Consider the following 26,820-nt stretch of genomic DNA (forward strand, 5'->3'; position numbering starts at 1 on the left):
TCTACTTTACATTTTTTGCAAGGTACAGGCAAACTAATGGTCCAAGCGGACCAAGCGGAAAAATAAAATATAATTGAAATGTTCATCTTTTAAGATGTGGGCGCAATGGTTTTTGGGCGGTTTGTGGGCTTTAGAGTGAGCGTAGCATCCTGATGATGCTGTGCTCTTGAATGCTGTTGCACTGCGCAAAAGTCTCTATAATCTGCATGCCTAATACGAACTTTCCAGCTTTTATAGTTTCCGAGATATCAGCGTTCATTCTGACGATTTTTTGAAGTTTTTGGTCGATTTGTAAGTGTAAGAGTGGGTGCGGCACTTTAAAGAAACAAACTGGCACTGCACACGAAGCTAAGGAATTTAAATCTGAAATTCCAGCCGTCTAGCTCTTATAGTTAGGAGGGGAGGAACATCATTTCAATTTACATCAAAAACGCATGCTCACAAAGACTCCTCCTCCGAAAAATTTGGCGTTAATTTTTTTCTGATCGTTTTTAATTCTTAACCAAGGAAATGACAACGCGTATCCTAGGAATTTTTAATCTTCAGAATGTTTAGAGTACCAGGACTTTTCATTTATTCATTAAAGAATTTGCGATGTTTACGCATTTAAATCCGTGTTTGCCGAATAGTTTAAAGCCTTATACCATCGAAAGGAAAAGTGAGTAGATCTTTACAAATTAATTAAAAGCTTGTTATTAATGCATTGAATCACAATTTTTTGTTGTTTATTTCTTGAATATTCACTAAACAATTCTTATTAAAAACATAACAAAATAATGTAAATCTTTTGGTAAAAAACAAAACAAAATCCGCTCGCATGTACTCAGTTATGCACCCCGTATAAAAAAATTGTATGGCCTGATCCGTTTGATGCTTAATAAAACCTTAAAGAAGGGCCGTAAGTTACGCTAATATTTGTGAGTACATGAAATGTTGGACATTATTTACATAAACAACAAGGAAGAACGCTATAGTCGAGTACCTCGGCTATCAGATACCCGTTACTCAGCTAAAGGGACGAAATGCAATGGAGGTATGCAAGCAACAAAGCGAGATTAAAATGCGCCACCTACCGGCGGTAGACAGATTTAAGCGTTATGGGCGTTAGAGTGGGCGTGGCAAATTTTTTTTTGGATCGATCGATAGGTATTGACGAGACCAATACATTTCAGTCAAAATTTTTTAAGTAGCATGAAAATTGTGGGCGTCACAGGTTTTGTGCGGTTTGTGGACATTAAAGTGGGCGTGGCAACCTTTTTTGGGTCAATCGATAGGTATTGATGAGAACAATAAATTTCAGTTAAAATTTTTATTCTAGCATCAAAACTGTGTCACTCTGCTGAAACAAACTTGCGCTGCGTAAGAAGCTCAGGAATCTGCACGCCAAACCTCAATAGCCTAGCTCTTATAGTTTCCGAGATCTCAGCGTTCATCCGGACAGACGGACATGGCTACATGGCTATATCGACTCGGCTAGTAAAACGCTTCCTTCTGCCTGTTACATACTTTCCGACGAATCTAGAATACCCTTTTACTCTACGAGTAACGGGTATAAAAAACTATGCGCTGGCAGTCTGCAAAGCATGGATCAATTTGACGCGTCTTAAATAGGGCGCAAAGTAAGGGAGAACCAATTTTGTGGTCTGGAGGGTTCAAAATGGTTTGTTTATATGAAATAGCCTTCAATATCACTTCAGACAACCTACACATCCTAAATTGAGGCCCCAGTTTACATTTGCCAGGAACAAACGTAGTGGGTCTAGTATCATGGTATGGACATGTTCTTGTACCATGATGATAGTTCCATATTATAAGCTCTCGTCAACTCTGAATCAAGTCTTTGCTACACAGATTTAAACGTTCCATCAAGACTTACACTCTCATTCCGACCTTTGCGCTTGCCTTTTTGCAGGTCGAATTATGCCCAACATGAACCTTTTCGTGCATTATGTAGCAACTACAAAAGCCTATATAATATTTTGTCATATGAAATACCTTTTAGTACTATTAGTACATTAGACTCGCAATTATAATCATTTATTGTTCCCTATTTTATCCATAGTTAAACATATGTTAGCAGATAATTGTTAACCAACTAAATAAATAAATATCATAAAGTTAAACCATACAGAATGAACGCGATTATTTTGAAAGCTCAGAAATGTTGATGCTATCTTATTTATCATGATTTTAGTCCAAAACAAATCAGATAAATTCCATGCAAAGTTTCAAAACCCTTAACCTAAGGTATAAATTGGACCTAACAGGCCTCAGAACTAAAACGCATCGAAAATCCTTAAAGAAATTTTGAAAATCAATGTTTTAATGCAAGCCCAAAGAAAAGAAAATCTCCAATGCACAACCATTTCCTCAAAGAAAGATTCTGAAGTCTAGTGACGTCAAAGTCGACCGTTGTTTTTGTTGTTGCAGCCAAAGCTTTAGAAAAACATTTTTAAATCGCATGATAAGTTTTGAAGCCTTTTCTATAAATGGTGATATTTTTGTTGCCGCATATTTTTGCTACTTTTTTGATAATAGCATCTAAGTTGAAAAACCGTCCGCATTGTAGGTGTTACCACCTATATCTTAGTTACTACAGAGAAAAAAAACGTAAAATACCCGTTTGATATTGTGTCCTCAATTTTTACATATCACATTGTTCATATCAATTTAATACGGAAACATGTTAACATTGATATTATTTTCTATCATATTGATATGAATTCGTAGATGGTATTATGACTTCAGTTAGAAGTTTGCAACGCAGTGAAGTAGACGTTTCCGACCCCATAAAGTATATATGTTCTTGATCAGCATCACTAGACATGTCGATCTAGCCATGTCCGTCTGGCCGTCCGCTTCTACGCAAACTAGTCTCTAAGTTTTAAAGCTATCGGGCTGAAACTTTCTTTTGCAGGTAATATATATGTCGGAACCAGCCGGATTCGAAAACTATATCTTATAGATCCCATAGGAACAATAGGAACGCTAAATACAATTTTTTAATTAGATCTGAATTTCGAATTTATTTTATCAAGACCGGACGACTATATCATATAGCTGTCATAGGAACGATCGGAAAATTGGTGGAAAAATAATATGAAACAAATTATAGCTTCGGTGTATTTTGACGTATTACTATATACTATTGGGAATATCATTTTTTGTATTTTTTTAGATTTTAGAATTAAATTTAATAATTACAACTGCAAGGGTATACAACTTCCTTTAACTTCCTTTCTTGTTTCATATCAAAAGTAACATCAAAAAGTCTTCGAAAAAAAAATGACTGCCTTGACTTGTATTTTTGTGTATTAATGGTATTAAAGATATTTTTTGACTGCATTGCGGCGGTCACTCTAACATTCGACGAACAATTCTTATACAAAAGTGAAACATTTATGTTGTTTATTTTGCTTTGTTCTTTCTTTAGTTCTCATATTCAATTGTATTTACTTGATGTTTGTCTAATTCGCATTTATTTATTTCTTGGACACTGGCCGGGATGCCGGGAGGCAAGTAGGCATCCACCACTTCGCTGTGAAACTTCTATAGAGGACGGAAGATGTGTTCTGTTGCCCTGATGCAAACCTACAGGAGGCATCCGAGTACAGAGTGATCAATCATATATTGCTAAGCCCTCGAATTATTTTTATAATTGAACCGAAATTTATACATATAAAATAAATATTTAAAACTAACTTATGGGCTTTACCTATTTATGTTAATATTGATATTACAAACATATCAATCTGATATGAAGGAATAACAGTTTGATATGAAGGAATAACAGTTTGATATGAAAGAATATCAGTTTGATATGAAAGAATATCAGTTTGATATGAAAGCATATCAGTTTGATATTGAAAAACACCACACTGGTATGAATAATACCATACTGGTATTAAAAAAAAGATAATATCACAAATTCGATATATGTGCGCATATCAATCTGGTATGAAAAATACCATAATATCAATATCAATCCGATATGGCAAAATTGATACGAAAATATATCCGATTGATGATTGATGTGTAGATATGTAACCCTACGTACTCTTGAAAACAGAATACAAATATTGTACAAAATGACCATTTTATAGCCTAGTACTCAGATTGGCTAAGAGTTTCACTAGTCGAAAAATCTTATTCTTTGTAGTGTGTTCGAAGTTTTTAAAGTTCACCCACAATGCATGTAGCATGGTCTTACTGTCAAGCAGCTGGGTTTGTTGCCAATCGGAAAACAAATCAATTGGAGAAATTTAAAAAGGAGGAGTGTGCTGGTACACAAATAAATTTAAATAAAAATAAATAGAATGTTCAACAAATGTTTGCATTTATGTAAATTGGTAGTTTAAAGCTTCCTTCTCGTTCCACGGATGCTTCGCCATCTTTCCCGCTCCACCGCAGTACAGCTCCGAGTCCGAATAGGCACATTGGACCTTGAGGAAGTAGGAGAACGGGGTTGCAGGAAGTCGCCCAGCATCCTAGCAGTGGCTGACTGTGGCTTCTCCAACTGTTCCTCAGCGGGCGCCCTGTTTTCCTCCTTCCTATAGAAGCCGGAGGGTCCTCCAGCTCCGCTTAAGCTTAAGCTTAAGTGATTCTGCTAAAAAGATACTTCTATTAATACAACGCAACCAAATTGTTTTGGCCAGATCTTGCTTTCTTTGCGAGGGCGCGCGCGGCAGGATGTCCGTGAAGAGATCGAAGTCCCACTCGGCATGTTCCTTCCCACTGGGATTGTCTAGTGGATCTCCTTCCTTTTGTGAAATTGCTTCCTGTCGGTGAAATCCCACAATAAAGGGCATAAGCTTGGATTTGGCGTCCTATTTCATCTGCACTGACCTCCTGCATCCGATTTTGCTGTTTTCCTTCCATTTTTAATTTTTAGTTTCCACATCGCCTTTTCACGAACACCGCCAAAGATTAAATTTCTTAATTTTTGGGCCGCGGCTAACGGCGTTCATCGAAAATTCACTCGCGAAATCTCGTATTTTTTCTGGTATTTCCTTAGCTCATCTGAGTACCGCGCTGAAAAACAGACCCGACGAAAAGCTTTAGCCGCCTGTTTGCCTCTCGGTCACTCCTATGGTTAGCTCGCGGTTTTCGTCGATGTGAGTACTAGGCTTATAGAACGAAGAAGAACTGCCTACACAATTGTGCTTTTTTTTGCCGCAGCTGTATATATATATATATTCGTGTAGTTTATTCAGCTAGGACCGTTGCTAATCGCGCTTTTTATCTTTATTTAAATACTAAAAATATGTTACATTTCAATTTACAGTCGTAACTAACTAAAGGCATGTCTATTAGCGCGGCCTACACCACACATACCTAGCGGACTGTAACGGTACTACACACCATCATATAACCTGTTCAACTTAGGTAATAACTTTTAAAATAACAGTCAATTTCAATCTACACTTTAACATAAACCTTCACTAGACATGTTTTAGAAGTTGGGCTTTATCTGGATGACAAATCCCATTCACTTTCTAGCTTTTATAGTTTCCGAGATCTCAGCGTGCATACTAGGCTAGTGATCCTGATCAAGTGTATATACTTCATACTTCATAGTATCGCAAACGCTTCCTTTTACCTGTAAAAGTAATGTGCAAATATTGTAATCGCAGCTATCTCACCCTTCTTCTTTTTTCTTGGATACTCTGTTTTTACCCTTTAAAAAAAAAAATACAAAAAAAATCATCAAGGCAACGCCTTCAGAAAGCCACTCGCACACTAAATCGAGCTCTAAATTTTCGCCAACCAGTGCAAAACATCCTCTGTGGAGGGCTCACCCAGTCACTCCGATAAGAAATTCAAACTTTTGCTTTATATCTCAGAAACGTCTTCCAGCGGAACCCTGCCACTGGTTCATGTGTCCTACCACAAATCGAATCTGAATCTATTTCCCTATCACCATTGTTTCAGCCAAAGGAGATCGCGAAAGTCATTGGGGAACTGATACCGAAAAAGGCCCCCAAAACTGTTAATTGAACTTCCAAACTCTGCCATTGAGGTTACTTGTAAGCTCTTCAATGAGATCATAACTCTTGGCTACTATCCGAAAAAATGGAAAAAATCTGTTATCATTATGATACCGAAGCCCGGAAAAGTTGTTCGAAAAATGCCTTCTAAATTTGGCTTTCGTCAAAACCATGGAACAATCGAACAAGTTAACAGAATAACATCAGAAATACTCACAGCCTTTGAGCATCGGGAGTACTGCAGCGCAATATTCCTCGATGTATCTCAAGCCTTTGATCGAGTAGGGCTAGATGGCCTCATGCACAAAATCAAAACACACTTGCCTGATAACACTCACAAGCTTCTTGAGTCGTATCTATACACCAGAACCTTCGCAGTAAGGTGCAACCAAAAACATCCGACGACTACATTATCAAAGCTGGAGTCCCGCAAGGAAGCGCACTGGGGCCTACTCTGTTCCTCCTATACACAGCGGATATTCCCACGAACGAGCAGCTAACAATATCTACGTTCGCTGACGACACCGCAATTTTAAGTCGCTCAAGGTGCCCAGGCCGGGTCACAACACAGCTAGCAAACCACCTACCCGTAATAGAGAGGTGGCTATCTGATTGGCGGATTAAATTAAATGAACAAAAATGTAAACACATAACGTTTACTCTCAACAGGCAAACATGCCCTCCACTATCATTGAATAACGTAACGTAACGTATCCCGGCGTCCACCTTGACAGACGACTAACCTGGAGAAAACACATCGAACGCAAGAAAGTACATCTAAAACTAAAAGCCAGCAGCTTCCACTGGATTCTTAACGCTCGTTCGACCCTGCGTCTGGACTACAAGGTTTTGATCTCAAAGCCCATCTGGACATATGGCTCCCAGCTAGGGGAAAGTCCAGAAGCAGCAACATAGACATTATACAGCGCGTTCAATCGAAAATCCTGCGAACTATCACTGGGGCACCATGGTATATTCGCAACCAAAACATCCACAGGGACCTACGCATTCTTACCGTAAAAGATGAAATAGACAAACAAAAAGCGTCCTACTATGAAAAACTCTCTGTGCACCCCAATCGCCTCGCAAGAGGCTTGACTTGGGTTTCCAGCCGATCCCGTCTACAACGCAACGACCTGCCAAGCCAGCAATAACTTTTGGGCCCCCTTTAGCACAATATACAATAATTAGTTTAAGATTTGATACACTTATTGTTAGTATCCAAAGGGAGAAGATTCAATAAATAGCAAAGCATTAAGAAAAAAAAAAGTTAGCATAAGTTACATTGAGCCTTTATTTCGGTATCAAGCACACCTTTTAAATGTTGAACAACTATATTTGAGTTGGCGGTTAAATTATTCAGTTATCTTATCGGTTCCAAGGTTATAATTTTTAACTGTAAATTTTTTTCTAATTGGCCTTGTTCCATTGTACTACTTGTGAACACTTCAAAGGTGTGCGTTGACAGTATTCCTTGGTTTAACACTAAATTTCGTTAACGGTGCTACAAAAAATGTGAATGGCAAGTCCAGATGCGAGTCAAGGTGAGGGGATTGATATGGTTTCTATACAAAATCATAAAGTTATTCAAAAAGTTTTCCCATCAAATCGATGTACATTGAATAAAAAGAAAAGTGCCCCAAAAGCTGAATAGCTCTTAATCAATCATTTTATACGTAAATTCGACTTACCAGACTGCTATAACTTTAAAACCCTGTAGTCTAGTTTAGTAAAAAAAACGGTTATAATTCTAATCTTTAGGTCGGAAAACCGTACCGTACGCACGAATGTACTTTTATTGAGTTTTTTAATATTTTATGCAAAGTAAGCCATGAATTAAAGTCTAATTAAAATTGATAATTTTGTTAATGTCACTTATATCACAACAAAAAACTTTAAAAAATAGCTAAGCAATCAAAAGCGACGCTATACATATATAATTAGCTTGAAAATTGTATGATAAACAATTGATACACATAAATAAAGTAAGCTTTTTTGTATAAGCGACGTAAACCAATTCTTTTTTCTATCATATATTCTAATGTTCTAGTTTAGAGAACCTATAAAATCCTTATATTGTGTAATGTGTTCCTGTGTTTTTGTATTTCACACGTGTCATTTGTTTTTTTAATATATATATATATATAACTATATATATATATTGTATATAATATATATTATATTATTTATATGTACATCTTAGACTACTAAGTCAAAATAGAACGATTATATTATAGTGTCCAGTTGCCGGGCTTGGTGTAAAATCTTTTTTTGATGTCCCACCAAAGTAATACCCATATCCGACAATTGTTGAGCTGTTAACCTAGAAATCTGCGTTCGCATACTCGAATTAGTAACTCTTACGAACACATTAAAATTTGATTATCTTACCTGTTGAGCATTAATTAAATTAGCCTCTTTAAAATGATGACAGTATCTTGACATTTTAATATGCTCCAACCAAAGGTCGGTGCTTATAAAAATATTTTGACCACGCTGTGTATCCAAAATATGCGTACCGTCTGATTCGGGCGAGTTTCGAGTTGTCAATAATGACTGTGGTTGTCTTGCCAAGTTGTCAAGAGTTGAAACGATGCTGGCAAATGTGGGACGATGAGTACGTTGCTTTTGCCAGCAATCTAACATTAGCTGGTAGAGGGCTTCTGGACAGTCCATGGGAGCTGGTAAACGGTAGCCCTTTTCTATACTCTTTATCACGTCCTAAATAAAATGTATAGAGTTATAATAGGTACAATAACAGTTAATCGTTTTATATTAGTTTTACCTGATTTGACCAGTTCCAATATGGACGCTCTCCGTACGACATAACCTCCCATAAAACTACTCCATAAGACCAAACATCCGATGCGGAAGTAAATTTTCTAAAGGCAATAGCTTCTGGCGCAGTCCAACGTACTGGAATTTTACCACCCTTCAGATAACAAAAATATACAAATTATTGGTAATTTATGGGAAATATATGAACGACGTTTATATATGTGTGTTAGAATTTTACATTTATCTATATTAAAACAAAAGAGAACGATGAAATACGCTGTAGTTCTATAGAACGCTATTGTCAAATTTTCACACTCTGGCTTCAAAAATGTGGGCAGAACTTAGCTGCTGAAACAAAGCCAAGTCCCAACACTATAGCTCATAGTTTCCGAGATCCCAGCGTTGGTATGGACAGACGGACATGGCTAGATCGACTCCGCTAGTGAAGAATATACTTTATGGGGTCGGACACGCTTCCTCCTACCTGTTACATCTAGTGTTTTTTAGATACAACCATATTAAAATAAAGAAAAAGAAACAAAAAAAAAGAATGCGACTAGATTCCAATTAGAATCGAGCATTGCGGGTTCCACGGATAAACTACGGGTTCCACGGTTAAACCGCGGGTTCCACCCGACTTACGAAAGAATTTTTTGATGACATGTCCCCTCTACGTACTACTTACTCTTTGGTAAAAGGTAATTGGCAATTTATTCAGTCATGTCAATGATTCAATACTTTGCATTCAATCTATTGCAAAAAAAACATAGCCCTATCAAAGCAATTAAACAAATGAAAAACCGTGATGTCCTATCTATTATACATACCCGTGTTGTGTAGGCATCACTGGCGTTCTCAATTTCGCGTGATAACCCAAAGTCCGCGATCTTGCATATTAATTGGGCATTAACAAGAACATTTCGTGCCGCCAAGTCTCTGTGTACATAATTCATATCACTTAAATATGCCATCCCGCTGGCAATACCTCGTAGCATTACTATTAGCTGTAAGGTTTGAAACTTTCCATCATTCACACGAAGAAATGTGTCTAGGCTGCCGTTTTCCATGTACTCTGTAATAATCATTACTGGATTTGAGCGTGTAACTACTCCCTGTAGATAAATAACATTGGGATGATCGAACTGTCCCATAATGGAAGCCTCCGTCAAAAAGTCACAGCGCGCTTTTTCTGAAGATCCTGTTTAGATAAATATTTATAAGTCTTTTGTAAAATCATTCCCGGGTAGCTCTTAAGGGAGGTGGATTTCCGTCCATCCGCCTTAAAAACGTCCCCTTTTTATATGTGTTTTTTTCGATTTTTTTTTTGCACACAAATAAAAAATAAAATGGTAGATACTGTAATAAAGAAATCTTTTTTTTTAAGTAAAGGTAAAAGGCGAATAATAAAAATAATCTAGATAACACCCCAATAAGATTTTGAAATAGATTTAATTTCTGGGTCCCGTGACCCTACCTTTAAGAAATGTGTAAGGTGTAAATCTTGTAGTAAAATAAGCTTCCATCTGAGCTTTAATAACTCTTTGAAGCCGTTCTTTGTACTTGCTTGCTCAGCACTGCGCGTTTGGAGACTGTTACTACTTCGGATATCGAAATGATTGTACGCAAGTAGTATTGGAAACAATTTGGACAAAATATGAATTTTTCATCACTCTGGATGGGAAGTGCCCCTTAAATCCCGGAAAAAATTACTTTACCTGGTTTTAAAGTCTTTATGGCCACATCAATGTCCTGTACAAAATTTGGTGGTATTTTTAAGCGGCCACGGCAGACATCTCCAAATTCTCCACCGCCTAAGAAATTAGTTTTTTATTATTGATAGTTCAAAACCATTTGACCTATTACAAAAACTTACCGATAATAGCCTCTATAGTAATGTAGTTTGCATCAATTTCGCGAGCAAATTCCCTTATGGCTTGATTAGGGTCTTCATATGTATGCGGATCTACATAACTCCTACTATTTCCAAATAGAGGTGTTGTCACTAAAAACGACAACGGAAAATAAGAAGCTTTATAAAATTACCAGTAATCCGCATTAATAATATAAATAAATATGTATTTTTCTTAATTCCACATAACATTATATTTTATTTTTTGAAAATTATTTTTAATTTCAGTACCCGTGAAAACGATGTTATAGTTTGTATCAGATTGAATGTTATGCAGAGAAATGTAAGTGTTTGAATGTAGAAGAGAGGTCAAAAAGTTGAAAAAGACTTTATTTCTCCCCCGGGCGTCTTAAAAAAATATAAAATAACGCAAACACTCTAACCACTATGCCAGCTAGCCTTCTAATAGCGTTTTGTGGGCTCGAACTCTTGTAGGCGCTTTTCTAGGGAAGTAGGTCAAATTTAAAGTCGCAACCAGTTAGGCCACATGGAGTCCAGAAATTGATTTAAAGTTAAGAACAACTTTTTCTTAATTTAATAACGTTTATTCTTATCTTTTTCTTATTTTAAGAACAAAATGTAATAACAAAACCTTCTTAAATTAAGAACTTTGTTCTTAAATTTAGACTGTTTTTCCCCACCAATGGATAGGATATAGCGGATCTACATATGTGCGAAATTTTTAATCTTAATTTTCGTCGGCAAAACTGAGGGCGACCTTGTTATCTATATCTATACTAAGTATTAAAAGAGGTCCGTAAAAACTGCAAGTAGCTCCTGCAGCAAAAACGACGAGAGAAATAATATTCGATTAAACACAAATTCTTTATAACATCTACTGATATCCCTTTTGGTAAAAAATATTTCATTTGCAAACCACCAACGTTTAATACCCACTGGTATCCTGTTGCTAAAAATATTTAATTGACAAATGTATAAAAGATTTATCACATTTCCTTCAAAGAGCAAAACTAATTTAAAATTATAAACTTATTTTGCTATTCGTAAATTGAAATTTCATTCCTATGCTTCAACAAACATAAATGTTTAAGCAAATAGTTTTACGGCTTGCCCTCACACCCGTCTCAAACATCCAAGTACAATTCTAATGAAAGCAAACTCAGAACTCGAATTAAAAAATAAAAAAGTGCGAAAAACGTTTTTTACACTTAAAAAAATCTTAATCAGGGAGGTGTACCTTCCGGAAAACCAAGGTCGCCTACATGGCGTATTTCGTCGACTTTTTTTTGTAAACTGGTGTTATTTTGATTTGCGTGAGGACAATATCGCAACCAAAGGGGTGTTTGCAGACCTTTCATAAAACTACTTTTCGGACATTATAAAGAAGGTAATAAACCCGCTTTAAAATAGTTGTATCGTTTTTTATCTTATATCACAGATAAACTTAGTTATTCAGACGAATATATTGAACAAGTAACTCCACCGCAGGAGCTCGACAAATAAAATAAAGTGACTTTTAGTAGATTGTTCCTCATGTCCTCGAAAATCTTCTAAACGATCAATTAATGTTTGTAGAGTGCAAAGTCTGCCAACCAATTAAAATAAAATCTTTAAAAAAAAACATACCTAATATCGATTATACAAAATAAAGAGATATATTTTGAAAACGCCACACTGTCTCAACACTCCCTAAGGGAATGACATGAACCTCTCCGTCGGTCAATACTGATGTTCAAATTTCAGGCGCAGTTCTGTTACCGGTCTAACATTGCAAGGCTATTATAAAAAAGATTACATTTATTTACCATGGATTTTATTCAAATATGACTTGTGTGGTTCGTTTGGACACTAGGTTTAAAATTATATATGCCCATATTTTTGTTGTTTTTTTCCAGTTTTTACGATATCAACAGACGCCTTACAGTCACTAAATTGTTACAAAATTCCACCTTTTCAAAGTTGGCCAAGGTTTTGATCAATGTAGTCTGTTCACATATTCGGCAAAATTAAAAGGTGACGTTATAATTGTAAACTAAAACATACATCACCTAATTTGGTTAAGCGCAACTCAAAATGTATTTAAATCATGGATAACAAAAAAATGTTCTTAAAAAATCTTTAAAAAACTTATCCATAAAAAACTTTATAGTCTTATTTTTTGTGATCTCAACCAGGAATTACCACCATCCTTCTTGGGGCATTTTGGCATTCAACTAGTTTAGCCGACGTCGTATTGAGCTTGTTAATATTCAATTTATAGTAGTACTATAAAACATGCAACTCCAATAACCAGTTAATCAGACTTAGAAAATAGGAGAAATATATAAATTGACGAAAAGATATACCGTTTAAGTGAAGGGTTTTGACAATTGGAGTAGTATCCATAGAATTAACTAAAAATAAAAATAAAAATAATATTGTATTGAAAAAAGGATTGATAAAGTTTTTAAATCAAAAAATAAAAAATCGGTCAACCGACTTTTTTATACCCCACTAACCCCTTAAATATTTAAAAGGCCTTACATCGGCAAGCCGAACACTAAGTATAAGCAGTCAACTAAAATGTTACAAATATTTATAATCTTTTTTTTTCTTTCCGTTCAAGGCCACCAAACTGTATACGAATATTTTCCTTCAAATAGACAGCTCCTGGCTCTGCTCTACAATTCCACTATTTAGCCCATTTGGACTTACGGCTACCAGCTTTGTGGGAATGCAAGCAACAGCCACATAATATAAATATTGCAAACAATCACTGGAGCACAATGGTATGTACAGGGATCTAGGCATACCGCCGGTTAAGGATGAAATATCAAAACAGAAAGGGGCTTACCATAATCCCGCAGGAAATCGAATACGGGTCTCGAACTGTTAGTTATTATATGTTTACATATTATATTAATATTTTAACTTATTGTTAGTCTCATTAAACAGAAGATTCAATAAATAAAGCAAAATAAAAAAAAGCTGTTATCTGTGGCGTAGCACTATTGATGAATCGATTTTTTAACCGCTTCAACATTTCCGTGCTTAGCTGTATACCACTTATACCGGTAGGTCACAAACCCAAGTCGATTGCCTCGACTGCCTTTATAGGCACTAGTAAAACATACACTCAACATTTTACCGATAGGTTGTTTATCTTGTTTTATACACTCAAAAAAAAATCACCATAAATATTAGAAAATCGCCCGTGATTTCAAAACGCCATTGAATTAAGAAATATTTTCTTGGTTATAGAAAAAATGCCTACTATTTTAGGAATTCGCCATAATTTATTTTTTTTTTGTAATGAAGAAGAGCAAGAACCGTATTTTTTTCTTAAACTAATGGCGAATTTTTCTTGATTTTTTTTCTTGAAATAATGGTAAATTCTTACTTAAATTTAGGAAAGAAATACCCATATTTTAAGAGAAAGTGACTTTTTTTATACATTTTGATGGTGGTCTAGCTGGTAAAGACGTCCGGTCAATAAACAATCGAACAAAAGTACCTGGTTCGAGCCCATGCCACGGCAAGTGTACCCTTTGTTTATTTATTTTTTTTTTTTTTTTAATTTATGTAATTTTTATTCTTATTAGTTTCACTTTTCTATTTACCAAATTGTTTAAACGGTTGTTAAAAAGGTTTAGATTAGAATAAACGTAATTGGTATGCGTAAAGCTGGACCAAAAACACCTAGCCCTCTTTAGTCATTGTATGACAAGAAGCACGCGTGGCCGAATGGTTAAGACGTCTAGCTATGGTGTGAGCGGTTGCGGGTTCGAGTTCACGCCGGAGTTGTCTGAGGTAAGGATTTTTCCATTTGTTATATTTATTTATATGTTTATAAAAAGTATTTATATAAATTAAATCTTTAATAAATTCAGGTAAATATAAACATTTTTCCATTTGTTATATTTATTTATATGTTTATAAAAAGTATTTATATAAATTAAATCTTTAATAAATTCAGGTAAATATAAACATTTTCAGACTGTAATAATTGCCATTAAAATTAGAAACGGTTTTATCCATTTAAAATCCAAAATTGGTATACAAAACCAACCAAATTCCTCAAATGTGAGGTGTAAAATGTAATGTAATTATAAATATTTTTTTTCTTATTTTAATAAATTTTTCCTTAATTTTAAGGTTTTTTACCATACATTTAAGAAAAATTTGTCATTATTTCCAGAAATGGCAAACCATAAGTTCAAGAAAATTATTTATTTAAAATAAAGGTGAGTCGCCGTTGGATGAAAATCATAGGCGATTTTCTTGATTTAAGGGCGATTTTTTTTTTGGGTGTAGTGTTTTGAAACTGACTCCTGGAGACTCGACGTCGTGAAAATATGTGATAAAATAATTTCACAATTTCTTTCAAATTTTTGGTGAAATGGGGTTAAACCGCGCTTGAAATTATGACGTGACGACCTTCGAAATTTGATAACTGGTTCTAAAGCGAAAATCGACAGAATATATCTTTAGTGCGAATTAATCTTAAACCAAAACAAAATAAAATATGAACCGTTTTAGCGCGACGCGATTATTCTGTGGCAGTGGGCTCGATTCTCGCAGCAACCAAAAAGATGTTCTTAAAAAGTAATTTTTTAATTTTTATATTTATTTTACTGATTCAGTTTATTGACTATTTTCAGTTTTTATGATTCTAACTAAAAATTCACCAAGATGCGTTGAGCGGCCAAATAATAACCATATCTTCTCAACCTCTCAAATTAAGGCAAAGTGGCAGTAAGTCAATAAATCTTAAAAAGATCCCAGTAAAAGTTCCGCAATTCCTAGGAAAATTCTTTAAGCCAAAAAAAAACCAAAGATTCAAGAAAAATTGGATGATAATTTTGCGCACCACACACACACCAACACTTTTTGCCTAACCAACCGAGGGGCGCTGCCGTGTGCAGCACGAATTCGCGAGATTATAGACGCGTAGAAAAATAAAGGTACAGTTCGAAGAAAAAAAGAAGGATCTAATTCTGTGCTAGAAAATTTTATATTAATCGTTTTAGAGAGGCAAAGAGACAGATTTTAATAATAAAGTAAAAAATAAAATAAAGTCTATTGTTGGGGCGGGATGGCTTGATCGCTGAAACAGTCCAATCCTTGGAATGATTGTGAGCCAAACAATTGGAGCAGTACTACAGGATATGTACTTCCTGGAGCAGATTCTGGGGGCTTAGCCGTAGAAAGTGGTGGCACTTCCGTAGAGGATGAATCTTTTGGCAGACTCGGCATTGGTAGGATTTAACACCTCGAGTACACGTCTCCTATCCAAGGCGGTGTATGGAACCCAATATTCGGATGGAGTATTCTTAGGAGGGACTTTTTGTACTTGAAACTTGCGCTGAATAGGACGAAATGGTGTGTGGAACTGAGGCGGATAATAGCCTTGGAGGGTCGGATGGAATCGGCGGAGTAGTAGGACCGCTGTTTCGATGCAGCAATGTGTGATGCCGATCTTGGCAAGTGAGACAGTTGTGAGCGCTTGTGCAATCCCGGAATTGATGGCTGCTTGCAAAGCAATTGGAGCACAACTGCTTCCTTTGAATATAGGCTAGGCGATCGTCTACCGTCATTTGTAGGAAGCGAGGACATATACGCACGGGGTGGTTCTTCTTCGAACACAGATCGCAGCCCGTGGGTATCGGAACTAGCCTTGTGTTGAAGGAATTTATTTTTGGAAATTGTGCCACTCGATTTGTGTCTTTGGACTGGGCGTAATGGAAATTGGCAGATCGGAAGCTATCGACGGCCTCAAGAGTTCGATGGCGCTCCGTCAAATAGGAATCAAGCTCAAGCCACGTAGGAATTTCGGCTTTATTTTGGATAGATGGCTCCCATAATGAGAGAGTGAGCTTTGGTAGTTTTGTCCAGCACATATAAACCAGGATAGGGTCCAAATTCTCAATATTAACACCTGAAAATTTTAAGAAAGTTAAGCAAACTTAAGCAAGTTAAGCAAGTGTTTTCAGGCGACTGTTCACCTGAAATCGCTTATTTTCGAAATGCTCATTTAGGTTATTCCAGGCTGAGCGAAAGCCATCATTGGTGAGTGGGGATCTTGAAACTATGGAATGAGCCACTTGTTTTTGAATTAAAGTGGAATAATTTTTCAACGGGCGATATGCTCGGATTGTCTATGTATATTGCCGTGAAAAGGTCCCGGAAAGTCGGCCAGCGAAGATAATCGCCAGAGAAAACCTCTGTGTCGATAAGAGGGAGCCGACAGCCATAAGACGTGGAATTTTGGAACGGAGTTACTGGAGCTTGAGGTATTTGGGAGGAGCCTTTTTGGATTTGTTCCATCAGCTGCGCGGCAAATATTTCATAGATGGAGTACGTTTGGTAATACTTGGACTTTAGTATGGATTTCGTGTCTGCGGCGCTCTCGCCTGCAGCTATAATCCAGTCTGAGAATAAGTCATGCTGCCTTTACCATTTGCCACAAGGAATTAAAGTGATCTCGTCGGATTTTACAGGCGGATAACGTTGGGGTAGGAGCACCTGGAGCGTTCACAGTGGCCTCAAAGTGGATCAGACAGTCAGCTGTGGCCATAAATTCGGGGTAAAGCGGATTTTACTGATGTTGCCATGACGTAAAATAATTTGGAATTTTAATTCCGAAGTACGGAAACGGGCTAGAATCCAGTTGGAATTTAGGAACCAATCAATTTTGTAAATATATATACGGTAACACTGTCGGATTGCATCGGATGGTCGGACTTATGTAAAGAATTACGGACTTTAATATTTTATGTTTGGAAGGAACATTTATTGTGAGCTCTTGACCCACTGTGCACTGGCGAAAATATCGATATACGTATGTATGTATGTGCACTGTACATATGTACATATGTGGGGTGCAAATAGCGGAATAACGTTGCAGAAATTGTAAAGACTTCGCTTATGTTTGTATGTCGGTGCGTTTGTTTGTCACCTGCACAACAAAATTGCAAACGATTTGCCGGAGTAAATTTGTGAATATTGTAACTTTGTTTTTAATTTTAGAAATAATTAAGCCGTATTTGTAAGTCGAGAAAAGTAGTTGGAGTGGACTGTATAAGAAAGAGTACTTAGAGTGAACTGTATTAGAATAAGTATGTAAATCTACACAAGCAGCTGGAACACAGTAAATATAAAGAGAGCAAATCTTAGGGAAGTTGTATGATCGGGAATTTTTTACTGTGGCTGAGTTATATGTTACACACAATTGAAATTGAAAATATATTTGAGAAATATTTTAGTTGAATAGTAGCACTAATATATATACTGGAATTGTTTCAAGTGTACAATTATGGGCAAAGAAAAGTGGAATATTGTCGGGTACAAATAACGGAATGGTAATACATATATTGAATGCCGTTGTGTCGGATTAATCACTTTTGGATTTAGACAATATATAATACAGAAAGTTAGTCGAAATACACCCAGAAAAAAAAGAACGAAAAAAATCAAGAACATTTTTCATGAAATGCGAACAATCCGTTCTCCATTTTTAGTTCTCACATTTCGAACGTTTGTTCACGAAAATCGAACGGTGTTGGTAACAATTTCTACCGACGAACAACTTGGTTCATGAAAAAGCTGCGATAGACGCGTTAAAGTCTATCGAAATCGATAAATTATCAACATCGTTCATAAAAACATGTATGTAGGTCTAGTGTCCCGATTGTCCGCACACGAAAAATTCGCTCGGTGGTCCAGCTGCTAGAGCGTCCGCCTCCGACACATGGTAGCACAGGTTCGAGTCTGCGAGAAGACGGTTGTGAATTGTAAGTTTTATTAAAATATTATTTCTAATGTTTATATGTAATTCTGTTAATAAATAAATTCTTTGTCTTCAGCAAAATATCCAAAATACATTGAATTCTAGCAATAAGAAAACATAAGGGGGGAAATTAAATAAACCTCTACCAGGCGTCCAGAAAGTCTAGCGTGTACACAAACCTCGTTTTTTTTTAGATTTTTATGCTCTCAGGTTAAGCCCGAAATGTTCTTAAACTGACACCATTCGTTCGGAACCCAACCCTAAAGTTTCGGTCACATTTTACGAACGACCGTTCATGAACTGTCAACAAACGGGCTCACGCACTTTTTGACAACGTTTGGTCTTGATTTTTGAACGTTTCGAACGGATTTTTTTCTGGGTGTAGGGTTCGAAAAACTGGCTGTATGACCGGCAATTATAGGAAGTGGAACTTATCTGGAGCGGTTCAAGCCTGCTGGGACAAAATCAAAAGAATCTCCAGGAGAGGAAAATCCAAAGATTTTGAAATCCGCCTCGAAGGACCAAAATGTTGGGGCGGGGTGGTTTGATCGCTGAAATAGCTGAAGTCCCAAGAACGAAGGGTACGCAAAAACACGGGGGTACATTGTGGTTTTTTGCGCGACGTGCATAGGTGTTTATTAGTACACTTTGAAACCTGAACTAGTTAAGCTTAACTTAACTGAAGCGCTCCAGAGCGGAGCTGTGACTTAGGGGAGAGATGGAGAAGGAGAGCGGACGGCAGTGCGAGCGCGCGAGAGGTAGACATCTGGATAAAACTGCCGCTCGACACTACCTCCTGAAATTAAACGCCCTTTTGACGTAAACATCTATTATAGTCAGTACATAATACTGTGAAAGGTTTATGCAATTCACAGTTAGATCAACAATGACTTAAATTTAGGGGTATGAAATTTGTTGTTAATCTGCATGGAACAGAAAAGATTAGCTGGCTAACCAAGTAGAAATCTACTAGAAAATTAAGGTAAAATTAGGTTTGCATCCCAGTTTAAGCGCCTTAAGGCAAATATCAAAAAGTTATATTTTACAGATTCGATACGATTAACAGAAATTGATCCATACTCAAGTATCGAGCGGACAAGCGAAATAAATAAGGTCTTAGTTGTATAAGGATCATCAAATTAATGTGACTAATTTTTAATAAAGCCAAGCGCACCCCTAGCTTTATTCACCATAAACGAAATGTGCTCAGCAAACTTTAGTCTAGGGTCCAACAAAACACCAATATCACTTATCACTCAGCGTGTATGTCGCATATTAAGAATTGACACGACATAAAGAAATTCCTTACACTTAGAGCCATTTAAATTCAGTAAATTGTCAAAGCACCATGTTTGAAAATTATTCAAACCGGGTCGTAAGATGGACTGGCAAGAAATATACTTGTACTGCAGGCGAGAAGTTCGTTTATAAATAAAGTAAAAAATAGTGGCACCAGGTTGCTCCCTTGTGTGACACGGGAGGTAACGTGGAGTAGACGAGAGATTATAAAACTGTGGTCATTAACCCGTTTTAGGGCGTTTTCCTCGTTTTTGGGGCGATTTTACAGTAAAATGTTTATCAGTGTATGCTGGATTAAATTTGTTTGATTTTGATGATTTTTTGAACCGAACAGAATTTAAACAAGCAAGACATTAACCAGTCATGAGCATTCCAGGTTACCATATTACTCACCACCAGTTAAGTTTCGATTACAAATACTTGCACTGCTTCCCATGTCTCCCAGTGGCGAATCTTCAGCAGTCAAAGGTTCACGAATTTATAGTGTCACAGCTAAAGGTAACTGCGTAAGCAGCCCTTCGATGATAGGTCTATTATATTTATTATATATTTTAGATAGTGCTCTGGCTGACTCTATAGGCCCGCTGAGCTGTTTGTCCGCTCAATATCTAACAGGTATATATGTATGTTGGATATCGGATCACCTGGGGGTTCTCCTGGATTTCTGAGTTGCAACAATCTGCATCTTCCACCTACTGGGAAAGTTTCCATCGCACAGATAGAAAGACAGGCAAACAGACAGACTTAGGATTAAAGACTGAGATTAACTATGAGTTCAAATTAACATTTCATGCGCGACTTTTCTCTAAAATCAATTTAGTATAGGTCTTATGGTTCTTTATAAATATATTAATAGTTCGCGGGGTGTATATCTTCTTTCGGCTACATTGTCTCCCCATTTAAAATAAATAAATTAATAAACGGGTGTAAATTTCTAAATATTATATTTGAGATTGGTTACAGTTGACTCCACAGTTTTGCGCGGCTTGTGGGCGTTGGAGGTATCGATAGGTATTGACGAGACCAATACATATAAATTAAAATGTTTTTCAAGCACTAAAACTGTAAGAGCCACAGTTTTGGTCGTTTTGTGAGCGTAAGAGTGGGCGTGCTAAGGAATCTAAATCTAAAATCCTTATTCTGTATCTTTGATAGGTTCCTTTTAACGAATTTTTTAAGTTTTTGGGTGGTATTTGGGCGTTACTATGGACGTAGCCACATTTTTTTAAATCAATTAATAGGTATTGACGAGAACCATAAATTTTAGTTAACATTTTTTTCTATCTTTTAAACTGTAGGAGCCACAGTTCTATGCGGTTTGTGGGCGTTAGAGTGGTTTAGAGTGCGCTGTGTACAAAAATACGGAATCTAAATCTGAAATCCCAAATCTCTAACTCTTTTAGTTTTCGAGATCACAGCGTTATCACAGACAGACAGATCGACTCGGCTAGTGATGCTGATCAAGACAATATATACTTTATGGGATCGGAGACGATTCCTTCTACCTTTTAAATACTTATCCCCGAATACAATATACGCTTTTAGTCAACGAGTAATGGGTATAAAAACTTACCTTCATTGGTAGCGTAGTCTAATGGTAGAGGTAAATGATTGGTCGATTTTTTATCAAGTTCATCCTGATGTTTGGATCTCATGAAGTATACAGTAGCTATTATGAAAATCACTAGAAAAAGGACGCCCGTCACAATGGCACCAGCAATAAATCGTATTTGTACGGAATCGTCATACACTGTTATGATGGAGAACTTGGTTAAATCATTATCGTCAATGTGTACGGGGACACAACTTACCTGACCCGACGGATTGAAGAGTTTGGGCATAAATCATATTACTATAAGAACCAAACCCATTTATCGTTTTACAGCGAACTTGAAATCCATATTCGGTATTTTCTAACAGTCCTTCTATATGTGCCTTTGTCTCCTTTGTATTCAAAGCTGTTTTATTAATGGCATCTAATTCTACCTTGGGAAACCAGCGCAGTTCATAAAACTCAAGTGGAGAATCACTTTGAACAGGCTTGTCCCACTCTAAATCGGCATCCTTACTAGTTATCGCCAATATACGTAGGTTAAATACTGTAGATAGCAAAACAGACTCTGTAGTAAAAACTATTTCGGCGTGACTGGTCTTTACTTCATTCAAATCCAAGGGAATGTTAAAAAACGACGCATTAGAAAACGTAATATCATTGGTTGCTATAAGTGACGATTCGTTGGAGTGCCGGCTTAAGTCGGTAAGATGTGACACGCCATTAGTTGCGTGTATTTGCACGGTATAAGTCGTTACCGGTTCAAGATTTGTTAGTGTTATTTTCGTTTCGTTGAAAGTGTCACTTGACGGATTGTACATCACATTTGGGCTGCACATATTGCACCGGATCTTGTACACAATATCACTGTGGTACTTTTTTGACTGCGTTTCGCCCGAGTGCGTTTTATTCTTTGTTGGAGCGCTCCAAGATATTATGGCACTCGTTTGATCAACAAACAACAACGTAAGATTTGAAGGCGCAGCTGGTGGACTATAACAAGGCATATGTCGGCCGTCACTTGGATGTCTATAGTATCCCGGCATACACTTGCAAAATGGTGATCCAGTTTTTGAAGAATTTGAATTAGGTGGACAAGGCGTACATTTTGTTACGTCTGGTGATTTAAATGTACCAAGTGGGCATTCTGAAAATACAAAAATTAAAATACATAAAATCGAATCTTATGACTAAATAAAACTATTTCTCGGGATCAAGCAAGAGAGATCAAGCGATCTTAATATAAGGTTTTTTTGGGTCAATCAATAGGTATTGACGAGACTAATACATTTCAGTTAAAATTTTATTCTAGCATGAAAATTGTGGGCGCCACAGGCTTAGGCGGTTTGTGGGCGTTAGAAAGGGCGTGGCAAACTTTTTTTTCGGATCATTAAATAGGTATTGACGAGACTTATACATTTCAGATACATTTTTATTCTAGCATCAAAATTGTGGGCGCCACAGGTTTGGGCGGTTGCGCTGCGTACAAGGCTACGGAATGTAAATCTGAAATCCCAATTCTCTATCTTTGATAGTTTCCGAGATATCCGCGTTCATTTTTAAGATTTTTTGAAGTTTGTGGGCGTTAAAGTGGGCGCGGCAAACTTTTTTGGATCAATCGATAGGTATTGATGAGAACAATACATTTCAGTTAAAGTTTTTATTCTAGCATCAAAACTTAAGGAGCCACAGTTTTGTTCGGTTGGTGGGCATTAGAGTAGGTGTAGGCAGTCTTCTGAAACAAACTTGCGCTGCGTAAGAAGCTCAGGATTCTGCATGCCAAATCCCAAAAGTCTAGCTCTTATAATTTCCGAGATCTCAGCGTTCATCCGGACGGAAAGATAGACGAATAGAAGTACATGGCTAAATCGACTCGGTTAGTGATCCTGATCAAGAATATATATACTTTATGGGGTCGGGAACGCTTCCTTCTGCCTGTTACATACTTTCCGACGAATCTAGTATACCCTTTTACTCTACGAGTATCGGGTATAACAATTTCACGAGTTCGGGATAAAAATAGTTTAGAAAAAATACTGACCTGTGCAAGTTTTATTTAATTCATTCGGTTCATAGCCGACCTTGCAACGACAGCCACCTGTAAGAATGGTCCATTTTCCATCACCTTTGCATAAATATGTTGGGGCCTCGTACGGTTCCGCGTTTTCGACACAAGTTCCATTTTGCTTCTCGATAATAGTTATTTCTCTTCCCGTGGGTGTTTCGTTGAAGTGGGCGAAATTCTCGGTAACAGCAGGACACGTTATATAATAAACTTTTACTGCCAGAACGCTAATACAAGCACCCTGATCTCTGAATGCGAAATAAACGCCTTTTTTGTTCACGGCTATGCTTTTCACCTCCGTGTTTATATCTACATCGGAGTTTTGATTAAAACGGCCCTCTCCAGCGGCGATGCGAGCAATCAGCCTGTAGCTGTCTGTTTGCCACGGCGGCGGCTCTCGAGTGGCAGCATCAAACTCGTAGAATAGTAAACTAAAGGTTTCCTTGCATGACAAAGCGTTTCCTAAAAAAGAAAAGATGAAAGATTTTTAAGATACCCCGCGCCACAGTTTTGAGCGGTTTGTGGGCGTTATAGAGGGGGTAGAACCCAGCTGAAAAAATCTTGAACTGTGCCAGAATCTCTAGAATAGGAATGCTTAATCGTAACATTCTAACTTTTATAGTTTCGGATAACTGAGCGTTCAGGCAGATGGGCAGACAGACGGACATGGCTAGATCGAATCGGCTTATGATCCTCACCTAGAATATATATACTTTATAGGGCCAGAAGGGATTGCTCCACATGATACATACCTTCTGGCGAGTCTAGTATACCCTTTTACTCTACGAGTAACGGGTATAATAAATAATATCAAAAGCCTCTAACAGGACTCGACCTCAATCGCATAGTCCGTGGGCCATCACTTACACAATAGACAACGCCCTCCTTTGGAAAGGCACGCCTAATGTTCCATATTTGTCGATTTCTTTTCGGCAACTTGATTTAAGAACGGCAAATTAGAAAAAAACTTAATTGACTTCTTGGCAGTGCATAACGGCACGAGCGAAAGGGCAAGAGAGAAAAGCGAAGGAACTTTACGAAAATTATGCTCATTAAAAATAAAGTGAAATTGTTCCTTTCACAGAATTTGCTTCGCGACCCCCGTCAGCATTATACGGCCATGGAAATGGTCATGTTATAGTCGCCGTTCTTCTGTAAACATATAAATGCGTATATTTACCTGGGAACAAAGAACAGTCGCGTATTGTGAATTGTATTTCAATGTAGAGTCGGTTTGCTGGGCCACGATCTATAAACGGCGACCACAACCAGTTGTTGACATTGTGATAAGCCACATCGCATACCACATAGCTCCTCCAATTTATGCCCTTTACGAAGTCTGTGAACGACTCTTCTACCCACTAAAATAAATTAAAATGAAAGATAAATATTAGAGTGTTGTACTTGTTATGATCTGGTTTACGGTCCTCACCACCGAAACTCAAGAAAATAGTTTGCTTAATTAACATGAAGAATTATTTTTAATCGAATTTAAAAGTTAGTACTAAAATTTAAAATATGCTTTTCAACTGTTTGCTTTAAAAATGCCAGGGATCGTAATCGAGTGTGCCACAGAAATATTTTCGGGGAAAATATACTTACGTATGTAAGTATCAACACAAGTTTTCCCCGAATTTCGCCCGAAGAGATTTCTGTGACACCCTGTATAAGTTATTTATTACTTCGTAACAACTAGATTTACATTTTTAAGATTTTTTCAGTGGTATCTTTTTTTTCGAGTAACAATAAAATTTAGGTCATATTTATTTTTGAAAATATAATGTATGGCAATACATACATATGGCTATAAAAGACTACAATATTTGATTAACCATAAAAAATATCAGTTAACTTAAACGCACTTGTCGGGATGTACATACTGGCATTTAAACAGTGAAAGTCGTTTTTTAACAAAATAAATAAATATTCATACTTTATTTTTAAAATCGAAGCAGTTTAGATGCCACGATTTGAAAAGTAATTCCAAGACGTAACATTCTCCTAACTCAAAATTTAACATAATACGTACCCCTGGTGTTTGGGCTTGTGGACCGTATGGATACCTGGTCCACTCCAATGTAGCTTCTCTGGTTGTATCCAACAGAACAACTGCAAAAATGTGTGAGCATTAGAATGTGTTTTACTGGAGGAGATAAAACCTTCTTGAGCAGTACGTACCCTGATCGGCATGCGTCAATCTTAAGTGGATAGTTATTATAATAAGCACTACAATACTTAATAACGACATTCTGGAAACAGTTCGATATCCGTATTTCGTTTTCATTGGTGCTTGAATAATGTTGAACGCAGATTGAACCGTGAAACAAATTTCATTTCGCAGGGAAGTCAGATTGGTTTCGGAAAAAGTGTTATGATCAATAAAATAGTCTCTTGACTCTCCTCTGCCATTGGGATGGCATTTAGACTCCATTTCTAATTTTTTAGGGTTGTTTCCAAGTAGTTTTATTTCGAATATTTCACTTTAACTGGCTTTGACGCACTATGATGCGGATGGTCCAACATTGATGATAGCATCACAATTTCTTTGTGAATCAGGTTCTGGCTTAAAAAATTATTAAAGCAAAAAGAATTTGAGTTAATGCACATTTTTTAACAATTAGGGATCTTTCTCTGTTAACAAATTCAAGGACCTGCTTTTATGCATTCCTGTGTCAGTATTCACTGATATATATACATATATCAGCGCAGGCATACATATGGGCATGCATTGATACCGATATACCTGCATTTTCCGCCGATGCTACATACATATGTACATACACGTTATGTATATGTACACAAATTGATTGTGTGTATGTATGCTATTGAGCTAAAGGAACGCTAACTGTAATTAGGCATTCGGTAACGTGTAAAATCATTGTATTATTCCTCAAAATCACTAGAATCTCCAAACGCAAGTATTTTAGATATATTATGTTTTAGCACACACTTCATTAATACTGGCAATAAATTTTCAGGCATCCGCGTATTTTCAAACATTGGTTCATTTACTGTTGCCCTATGTCTCCCTTTAAAACGTTTTCAGCGACTTTCGATTGATTGGTAACAACAACGAAGTCATTTTCAGTGCCCTTTTTTTTATAAATATTCACTACTCTATTTAAATGGTCAAAAGAAATTTTCGGTTGATATACTAGGTATCGATAACAACTTAAATGACTGCGGCCTGGAGGTGGAAAAACATCGATTAGGAAGTATCGGATAACTAATGTAAAATAATACATATACCGTTACATTTCGATTTCTGTAAATTTACATGGTTGTAAATTAAAAAGGAACATTATCTTAAAATTTTTGTAATTAGTTAATAGTTTTCTAAAAATCGGAGAGCTCTGTACATATAATGGGAGCATTATAGAACGACGTACAAGGGTATAGAAACTTTGGCTTATTTTCTTGTAATATAGTAAAATGGTAATCATGTGCGTTCAGCAGAATTTTCGTAAAAATTCTTTCAGAGATCAGGTATCATTAACATGT

At 36.7% G+C, this 26,820-nt stretch overlaps 1 protein-coding gene across 6 annotated transcripts; it reads right to left on the reverse strand.

The window, feature by feature from the left end:
* Nucleotides 1-7,735: 7,735 nt before the first annotated feature.
* On the reverse strand, nucleotides 7,736-26,481 carry Eph (Eph receptor tyrosine kinase). 6 transcript variants are annotated; one of them, XM_065867341.2, is made up of 14 exons: nucleotides 26,270-26,481; nucleotides 25,498-25,882; nucleotides 25,349-25,428; nucleotides 24,500-24,680; nucleotides 23,296-23,781; nucleotides 21,514-22,401; nucleotides 21,276-21,452; nucleotides 12,981-13,028; nucleotides 10,639-10,794; nucleotides 10,481-10,576; nucleotides 9,593-9,963; nucleotides 8,773-8,919; nucleotides 8,379-8,708; nucleotides 7,736-8,318 (listed from the first exon to the last, which is right to left on the reverse strand). In XM_065867341.2, the coding sequence occupies exons 2-14, from the start codon at nucleotides 25,748-25,750 to the stop codon at nucleotides 8,214-8,216; spliced, it is 3,318 nt and encodes a 1,105-aa protein (XP_065723413.1). In that variant the 5' UTR covers nucleotides 25,751-25,882; nucleotides 26,270-26,481; the 3' UTR covers nucleotides 7,736-8,213. The 6 variants fall into 6 exon arrangements, with proteins under 6 accessions (XP_065723413.1, XP_065723412.1, XP_016944180.1 ...); XM_065867340.2 differs by having other exon boundaries at nucleotides 25,498-25,878; nucleotides 26,063-26,481; XM_017088691.4 differs by having other exon boundaries at nucleotides 10,639-10,767; nucleotides 26,063-26,481.
* Between the last annotated feature and the right edge of the window lie 339 nt (nucleotides 26,482-26,820).

This window comes from Drosophila suzukii, chromosome 4 (genome assembly GCF_043229965.1).
Source record: "Drosophila suzukii chromosome 4, CBGP_Dsuzu_IsoJpt1.0, whole genome shotgun sequence".
Taxonomy (NCBI): Eukaryota; Metazoa; Arthropoda; class Insecta; order Diptera; family Drosophilidae; genus Drosophila; species Drosophila suzukii.